The sequence below is a fragment of the Sinocyclocheilus anshuiensis genome, unplaced genomic scaffold (genome assembly GCF_001515605.1).
Source record: "Sinocyclocheilus anshuiensis isolate Anshui unplaced genomic scaffold, SAMN03320099.WGS_v1.1 scaffold697, whole genome shotgun sequence".
In the NCBI taxonomy this organism is placed as follows: domain Eukaryota; kingdom Metazoa; phylum Chordata; class Actinopteri; order Cypriniformes; family Cyprinidae; genus Sinocyclocheilus; species Sinocyclocheilus anshuiensis.
The window spans coordinates 1356499-1365704 of record NW_015538036.1 but is presented as its reverse complement, the minus strand read 5'-3'; the positions used below and the strand labels follow the sequence as shown (position 1 = coordinate 1365704).

Below are 9206 nucleotides of genomic sequence, written 5' to 3'. Positions count from 1 at the left end.
AAATGTTTGCACAGTTCAAGCACTGAGGACACATAAACGTGACTGTACCTGTTCAGTCTGAATAAAAAAAAAAAATCAAGCTGATATTTTAATTGAAATTACACAACACTAATAATTTGTAAAACACCCTTGAGCTTGAGCACTTACAGAACAACACCAATGATAGGCACACTATAGGACGAGTAGTAGCCTATTATAAAAAAATAATTTAACATCATGTACTTTAAGAAACCACACAATTTAATCCATGAGGTGAATGATTTATTATCTGAAATAAAACAATGTGATTTATACAGTTTAAAGTTGGTATTGTGTTTTTACATAGTTCTGATTGAGGCCTGGAGTTCACAGAGTGTTACACATCATACACAGAAAGCAAGCTGAAAACAAATTAGTTTCCCTGTTGGGCTGTCATACTAGCTCCAAACCCAGCTTTGCCCTGGAATAAGCATTAGGAAAATATTAAATTACAAGAGGAAAGAATATGACGACACACCATTTTTAAATATCTAAATTACAATGCAATTAGTACTCAGAAAACATTTTAAGCTGTATTGGCTAAACATTAGTAAGCTCACGGACAAAACCTGTGGTACATCGATCAGCACTCTCTACCCTGAGGCATCTCTATCATCTTTCTACATCTAAGCGGCTGCTGTACTGTCCGGGTCCCTTTAGTACACATGCACCATTCCGTAGAGGAAAGTCCAGAACAGCACGTAAGTAAACAGGCCGCCCACGAGGCCCCCGGTGAAGAGCAGACGTCGAGATTTGAAGCACTTGTTCCACCGGCGACCGGCTTTGAGAATCAGGAGCAAGGACAGCAGGAAAGAAGCAAGGAAATAAAAGACGAAGCCGTAGAGTCCGGTCAGGCCGAGGATGCCCGCCGTGGCCCCGGAGAGCGCGGACACGGACGTGCGGCAGTAGTCCAGCACAGCGTTGTTTCCTCTGACGGCCGCCTCGCTGATGAACTGCGGTCCCTCGCGTTTTGCTGCTACCGTGGCCATGCTGTGATGCTAAAAACACGCTGAGAGACAAAACAGTAGAGATGTGAAACACAGATCATCATTTGAAGCCGAATGAAACATACTTTAGATCAGGGGTGCCCAAACTTGGTCCTGGAGGGCCGGTGTCCTGCAGAGTTTAGCTCCAACTCGCCTCAACACACCTGCCAGGAAGTTTCTAGTATGCCTAGAAAGAGCTTGATTAGCTGGTTCAGGTGTGTCTAATTGGGGTTTGAGCTAAACTCTGCAGGACACCGGCCCTCCAGGACCGAGTTTGGGCACCCCTGCTTTAGATTGACGTTAAATCCCCTCCTCCACTTACCGTTAGGATCAAAGTAATGATAAACACAAATCACGCTTCCGCCTCCGTGATTCAAGAAAGCATCGTTTACATTAAACGCTCAAACATCATAAGCTATGCGATTAAGTCTGTATTTCAAAAAGGAATGTAATATTCAGGAAAATGACAAGTTTTGGATAAAACACAGCGTGTATCATTCTCGATTAGCCATTTTCTCTTCTTCTTCTTCTTTGACGTTTTATGGCGGTTGGCAAACCAGCTTTAGGTGGATTTACTGCCACCTACTAGGATGGAGTGTGGAGCATTGACGTTAAAGGAAAACAAAACAAACAAAAAAATAATAAAATAATAACAATAAAAAAAAAATAAAACAAATTAGTAGTGATTCTTTAAATCCTGTTTATTTTTTTTTATTGCTTTTCTTATTTAGTTTTTATTTATTTATTTTAAGTATTTGTTTTCATTCAGTTTAAATGTTATTGCCCTTATATGTTCTTTGTTCTAAAAATTGCAATAATAAAAAAAAAAAATCATACTCCCATAGTCTCAGCCATTTTCTCGCTACGCTTCATGGGATTTTTTAATGAAAATCAAATTAAAATTTTTATTTAATCTTCATGACCAACTTGTACTTAATTCCAAGCAATGGCGTGTCTATTAATGCACATTTATTTGTAAAATTTTAAGCAATGTTACTGTTTTAATATATATACCTTTAACCCACTCTACGGGATCCGCGAAGGCTCAAAACCGTGATCGAAAGTAGGAATCATTTGCAAGAATCGGTTCTTTCAAACTGTTCGCTTCAGAGAGCTGATGTGAACTCAGTAGTCTATGGTTACGGCATGTAAGTAACCACCCAAAAATGATATTTTTGTTTGTTTCTTTTATAGGTTTCTTTTGTATTATTATTGTTTGTTTTTGTTCTTTATAACATATTCTCTCAACTGTTAAATACTTACTGTAATTTTTGCTCTGTATTTAACTGTTACAACTTAACTAAATACTATATACATATTGTTTTACTTTTTCTACAGTTTTTGTTTCTTATTGATAAGTCTTATTAATAAATGTTTATCAAAAGACGGCTCTCGGTTCGCTCTAACCGAACTAATTATTCAGCCCGAATCAAATTCAGAACGGTTTGTGATCCGGTTCAACTTATTCATTGAAAAGATTCAAAACAACAACGACTCGTTCACCAGTCAGATGTTGCTAGTTCGGATCGTGGACAGCTAGAAACTATGATATTTAGGTGAAGTTTTATTTTTATTTTTGGTGCTGTTAAATGACATATACTGCACATCTCTTCCTCCGTCTGCACAAAAGTAGTGATTTCTTTAGAGATCATGGCGGCATCACTGAGTTGTTCTGCTGGCTTTGTTCTCGGCATGGATCTGGGCACCACGTCAGTTAAAGTGGTGCTGCTGGATGCGCAGTCAAAGACAGTCACAGACAGTAAGAGTTTCCCTACAAACTCTGATACCAGCAGCACCTCAGACATTCATGTAGGTAACAGCACTTTGATTAAAAAGGTGGCACTCAATTTTTAAAAGTTATATTTACATTAACTAATAATGTATATTTACATTAACTAATAATTAACTTTATCAACCTACCAACACGTTTGGGAAAACCTGACGTATTGTCATGTTTAATGCATTTCATGTCGTAGGAAAGTATATTTTCTTTCTCTTTGTATTTTTATATCAAAATGGAGTATCATGTTATTATATTATTTAAATGTGTAATATAATTGAATACGTTACTAATTACAATTTTCATAATGTAATTTAAAATAAGAAACGGACTACAATTTGTAAGTAATCTACCCTGTGTATGTATGGTACTTTTTCTTAGTGTTGTTTAATGCGCTCTTTGAAACATACTTTTTATTTATTGTTGATATTAGGCCAAAGAGCAGGACCCTTCACTAATAATCTCCGCTCTGGACCAGTGCATGGGCTCTTTACCTAAAGACAAGCTGAAAAAAGTCAAGTGCATTGGAGTATGTGGACAAATGCATGGCATTGTGTTGTGGAAATCTAAATCAGGTTAACATTGAACAACTACTGAAAGCATGTTTGATGCTTCTTGCATTGTGGTGTGACACTGTGGTGAAGGCACTCATCTTCAATCATAAATAAAAAATTGGGATGGTATCGATAACTATACTGTCATTCGTCTCTCTGTTAGGCTGTGAATGGCTAAGTGAAGATCATGAAATCATTAGATTCATTCCTAAAGACGTCAGTCAGCTGATCACTTGGCAGGACGGGCGCTGCAGTGCTGACTTCCTGTCTTCCTTACCCAAACCAGACTCCCACCTGAGCGTGGCCACTGGCTTTGGTTGTGCCACCATCTTCTGGTACATGAAACACAGGTAGAATTCCACTCAAGATTTAAGACTAAATGATTTCAGCAAAAATCCAATTGTTTTGCACTGAAATAGTGTTTTTTTGTTTTATGAAACGTCACTGAATCAGGCCGGAGTTCCTGTCGGGTTTCAGTGATGCAGGCACCATCCAAGACTATGTGGTCTCCATGCTGTGTAACCTTGACAAATGTGTCATGACTGGACAAAATGCTGCCAGCTGGGGCTACTTCAACACAACCACCAACAAATGGAACACACAAATGTGAGTTAAGTTAGATATTATATTTGTTTTAAGAGCAGTTTACTAGGGCTGCAAAACGATTAATCGCGATTAATCGATTCAAAATAAATGTTTTTGTTTACATACTATATTTGTGTGTACTGTGTATATTTATTATGTATATATAAATACACACACATGTATATATTAAGGAAAAATATGTTAGATTTATATACAAGATATTTATATATAGTATGAAAACAATTCATTAATCGTTTTGCAGCCCTCCAGTTTACACTAAGAACAATAACTAGAAAAATACCTATATTAGCATTCACATCAATGGACGATAATGTTCAGTTTATTATAGGGTGTAGGGGAATTTACAATTAAAACCCAAGGACCAGGTCTGATGAATGAAGACCAGGAGTCAGAGATGCGATCAATTAGAGAAGAATTTACTGAAGAAAATTGTTTGCAGTTTCATCCGCAGAAGTCGGCTTCAATACTCGCGATGGAGTTCGTTCGTAGGCCGCTCTGTGTACTTGTTCAAGACACCAGTAGTTATGCTCTAACAGAGGTCAATAATTACGTCAATACATAGATAAACTTAGAAAATCTCCACACATGGACATAAAAATTGGAGCATATCTTCTAGTGATTATTTTGGTGACAAGTGATCAGAGGTAAGACGCAATAGGTCTCTCCAGAGACATATATATGATACCCTGGACATCAGGGTGATGGCAAATGACAGTTTCCTCCTAGGGCTGTCTCCAAATCTGCGAAGACAAACACTTGCACACATACGCAGAGAACACTTATCTGCACTTCAAGGTTGCCGGGCTCTGCCCTGAATCTTATCAAATATGTTTCACTACACGCACACAATGAGAGCAGCAAATGGCATATTCACTTATTTTCTAACAAGCATAAATGTTCTAATCACTCGTTGGTCACATAAATGGGAGGTCCCGATAACCTCTGTGACATGACAGTCATGACCCTGAGAGCAGAATACAGAACTCAGCATGTAAAAGCTTACTGTTACACATTCCAACTCTTCAACTAAAAGGAAGAAAGATATTCAGATACATACATTTTGATGTCTAACTACTAATATATAGTAACTAATAACTTCATTCAATATGAATAACTTTGATTAATAATTATTCAAGAAGAAACAAATATATATTTTATGAAGGTCATGATTCCACTCCTTCAAGGGCGTGCAGAGTTATGTTGTCTGCTGCTTTAAAGAGATCGTTCACCCAAAAATGAAAATGACCCTATAATTTACTCACTCTCAAGCTATCCAAGGTGTATATGACTTTCTTCTTTCAGACGAATACAGTCGGAGTTATATTAAAAATATCCTGGCTCTTCCGAGCTTTATAATGGCAGTGAATGGAGGTTGAGATTTTGAAGCACAAAAAAGTGCATCCATCCATCATAATATGCTCCACATGGCTCTGGAGGGTTAATAAAGGCCTTCTGAAGTGAAGCGATGCATTTGTGTTAGAAAATTATCCATATTTAAAACTTTATAAATCGTAATTATTTGTCCTAACTGTCGTACACGCACGAGTCTGTATTAAAGGCAAATGGTGGTAAAATATTGCCTATTTCCTAGTTGTTCACAATATTTTGTCCAAGCCCTGTAGTTATCATTATTGTTATCATCTTTGGTGCAAATGGGTCATTACTCTTGACATGGGAATTCTAACTAATCAACTATGATGCTTAATATTACACTTACTCTGTGTTGAACTGAATGACTGCGTTATCATGAATTGACTGTGTATTTCTATGTCCTTCAGTCTGAAGGATGCATGTTTCCCTGTGCAGCTCTTGCCTGTCGTGGTGGAGTCCGGAGCTGTGGCTGGTCACACTTCCTCTGAGTGGTACGGCATCCCTGCTCACACAGCGGTCGGGGCGGCGCTGGGAGACTTCCAGTGTAGTGTCTACTCCTGCATGACTGACAAAGGAGATGCAGGTATAGTGTGAATTAGATGCCTCTTTTTAGCTTTGCATACAGCATATTATGTTTTCCTAATATCAGTGACTTGGTCTGTAAATGACCCACAGTCAGACTGTTGTAGTTCTGTCAGCTCAGCTACAAACAACAATCATTGTACTGTATACTCATCCTGAGGTCAGTTTGAGTTTACTAGTTCGACCTCCAGGTGGAGATGTTATGCGACCGCAGTGAACACATTTAGACATGGCAGATCTTGTACTCAGATTTCAGCGTCCTCTCTCAAGGGCAGGGCTGCTGTAGAGACACTAGCTGTTTTATGGGTTCTTGTAAAAGAGAGATTTTTTTAACTTAAGCTTAAGTTAAAAAGAAGGCTGTATGTTATTTTAAATACTTCAGCCTAATTTCTTTCTTTATTTTGTTTTATTTTGTCTTTGTTCAGCCATAAAATGTTTTACACATTTTGTCAAAGGTATTATCCACCATCTACAGATGGTCCGGATTTCATATTTTAACACATTTCCTGTTCACAGAAAAAAAATCTGTTTCCTGTACACAAATACATTTAGATATATTTTCTGATGCGTTGTACAAATATTTAAGATATGTACTTTATGCTGTGTCCACATCAGTGTTGTGGGCTAGCATTTTCACTTATACACTACCATTCAAAAGTTTAGGGTCAGTGAGATTTTATTTTATTTTTTGAAAGAAATTAATAGTTCTGTTGGGCATGGATACATTGAATTGGTCAAAAGCGTCAATAAACCTTTTATGCTACAAAAGATTTCTATTTCAGATAAATGCTATTCTTTTGAACTTTCTATTCATTAAAGAATCTTAAAAAAGTATCACATTTCCACAAAAATATTAGACAGCAAAACTGTTTTCAGCATTGATAATAAAAAGAAACGTTTCTTAAGCAGCAAATCAGCTTATTAGACTGATTACTGAAGTTGCTGAAAATTCAGCTTTGTCTTCACAGGACTAAATTACATTTTAATATATTTTATACTAGAAAACAGTTTTTTAACTGTACATTTGATACGTCAGCTGTCTTAACCGTGGCTTGTGTACTGCAAACACCTACCAGCTTAATCACTGTGTCTGTCACTCGACTCTGTTCCCCTTTCGGGCTCTGTTTTTACATTTATTTTGAAAGATGAAGCTCGCGATTATGGTAAGGGGCGTTACATTTCCGACGAGTGCTTGCGGTGTTCGGCCAATCACAATGCACTGGGTCAGCTGGCCAATCAGAGCAGACTGCGCTTGTCGGAAGGAGGGACTTTGTAGAAAACGAAGCGTTTGAGAGAGGCGGGGCATATAGGACCTACAATAATGTACAGTATTTTAAAAATAATGTGTTTTTTGAACATTAAAGCATGTCAACATATTCTGTTACACCAAATACACAAAATAATGATCTTTAAAAAAGCATCATATGACCCCTTTAAAACCTGGAAAAGTCAGATTTTCATGATATGTCACCTTTAAAACATGTCACTGACAACTTTTGAAACTTTTGAATGGTAGTGTACATAAGGCATATCATGCACAAATTAATTGTGACTTATGTTAAATCACTAGTGCTGAATATGAGCACTTCAGCCCAGTTGACGTTCAGCATGCCTGCAGAGTTCACCCCTCCAAATTCTCCAGACCCCCTCTCTCCTATTGCTTATTTCCCATACTTGCATGGCTCTTACCTGGCAGTGGCTGCATCACTAAATGGAGGCAATGTCATGGCCACCTTTGTCAGAATGCTGGACTCGTGGATGAAAGAATTTGGTAAATCAACAATTTTTCAGTTTCTACATTTATTATTATTGTGAAATCAAGTGTGACCTTTTTATATTTTACTATAATAGTCTTCTTGTTGCATGTTTTTGGTCCTCAGGTGTATTATTGTCTTAATAATGTATTTCTTGTATGTCGTAGGATTGGAAGTTAATGAGTCCAGAATCTACTCCCAACTAATCCAGTCTGCTCTGGCACAGCCTAATACTGATCTAACCGTGACCACAGCGCTACTAGGAGAGCGGCATGACCCCACTTCCAGTGCCAGTGTCTCCCAAATCTCGCCCTCTAACCTCTCTCTGGGTCATGTGACTCGTGCTGTGTGCAGGGGTATTATTGAAAACATGGCCAGTATGATGCCCCCTCAGAGCCTGCAGGCCGCTGGAGTGAGGTGTATTATTGGCAGTGGCAGCGCTCTGTCATGTAACACAGTTCTGCAACAGGAAGCAGAGAGAGTGTTTACATTTCCTGTAGTCTACGGAAAAGATGTTGACTCAGCTGTTGGAGTTGCCATGGTGTTTAATGACCAAACATAAGATATAACATTTAAGATAACGTCTCTGAGACATTTGACCTGCCAGAATGCTGGTAGGGCTGTTTTTTTTTCTGTATTCAAATATTATTTTCTGTATTAATATATGTATATAAATATTCACACTTTGTACGTAAGTGTATTTAATTTAAAAATAATTTAAAACTGTATCATTGATCAATTTTAAAAAAAATAATTAATTTTAATTTAATACTATATTATTATTGACTAACATGGGTCAACTTTATGTATTGTTCAATTTACACACTCATTATGTAACTTGTTGTTGAGTGCAATACAAAACCATTGTGTTGTAAAATACAAAACAATATGTATTTAAGAATATTTCTGAATTCCATTAAATGACTGAACAAAGCCTTCAAATGACAAAATATTGTTTACAATGTTCAGTGGCATTTCAAATGTTAATAAACAGTTGGAATATCTCATCACATTTTAAGTATATATTTTCATCATTTGTTATAATTGAGCTTATGTGGTATATTTCATGTGCTGCACATGGCTGTAACTGACATTTCTGTTCCAAAAGAGGAAAAGGAGGTACAGACCAGCTTCACCTCAAAGGAGCAAGTTCTTTACCACGCGTGCACCAAGAATCGACTGCATGCTGTTTCATTTTGTTCACATAATCTATGCACCCAAACCAGTATGCATGCACCAAAACCGCTTTACTCTGCCACAGTCCTCCAGTGTCATACAGGAAACCCTGCGCACTAAGAAGGTGATATTGCTCAACAGAACAGTCTCAACAGATAAGTGTAGGTGACCTGAATGCTGCTTCAAACCAAACATGTGCTGCTCAGAGGTACTTATTCAAAATTAAATGCATTCCAGCACATGAATAACTGATCATTTGGATAGTTAAGATATGTAGTAGAATATAGTGTTGCTAGATGAGAATGAAGCATTTTAAGAAGGAGCTTGATGACTTCCAGTGCATTGTAAGGTATATGGATGATTATAAATGAGCTACAAC

The 9206-nt window shown here is 37.4% G+C and overlaps 2 protein-coding genes across 4 annotated transcripts; one reads left to right on the top strand and one right to left on the bottom strand.

Moving 5' to 3' along the window:
• Positions 1–219: 219 nt before the first annotated feature.
• Positions 220–1600, bottom strand: emc6 (ER membrane protein complex subunit 6). Of its 3 annotated transcripts, none has more exons than XM_016476966.1 (2): positions 1327–1600; positions 220–1027 (listed from the first exon to the last, which is right to left on the bottom strand). In XM_016476966.1, the coding sequence occupies exon 2, from the start codon at positions 1005–1007 to the stop codon at positions 675–677; it is 333 nt and encodes a 110-aa protein (XP_016332452.1). In that variant the 5' UTR covers positions 1008–1027; positions 1327–1600; the 3' UTR covers positions 220–674. The 3 variants fall into 3 exon arrangements, with proteins under 3 accessions (XP_016332452.1, XP_016332465.1, XP_016332459.1); XM_016476979.1 differs by lacking the exon at positions 1327–1600 and adding an exon at positions 1169–1206; XM_016476973.1 differs by lacking the exon at positions 1327–1600 and adding an exon at positions 1091–1124.
• Positions 1601–2035: 435 nt separating this feature from the next.
• On the top strand, positions 2036–8258 carry LOC107680869 (sedoheptulokinase-like). Its single transcript, XM_016476940.1, has 8 exons — positions 2036–2152; positions 2390–2813; positions 3218–3359; positions 3502–3688; positions 3792–3944; positions 5723–5898; positions 7468–7668; positions 7819–8258. Exons 2-8 carry the CDS (start codon positions 2655–2657, stop codon positions 8211–8213), a joined length of 1413 nt encoding a protein of 470 aa, XP_016332426.1. The 5' UTR covers positions 2036–2152; positions 2390–2654; the 3' UTR covers positions 8214–8258.
• The last annotated feature ends 948 nt before the right edge of the window (positions 8259–9206 follow it).

Bases quoted from the DNA above. Each gene is read 5' to 3' on its own strand.
- emc6 (XM_016476966.1), bottom strand. From the start codon at position 1,007: ATGGCCACGGTAGCAGCAAAACGCGAGGGACCGCAGTTCATCAGCGAG.
- LOC107680869 (XM_016476940.1), top strand. From the start codon at position 2,655: ATGGCGGCATCACTGAGTTGTTCTGCTGGCTTTGTTCTCGGCATGGAT. The intron at 2,814-3,217 runs GTAGGTAACAGC...TGTTGATATTAG, and splicing joins GCAGCACCTCAGACATTCAT to GCCAAAGAGCAGGACCCTTC. The intron at 3,689-3,791 runs GTAGAATTCCAC...TCACTGAATCAG, and splicing joins TTCTGGTACATGAAACACAG to GCCGGAGTTCCTGTCGGGTT.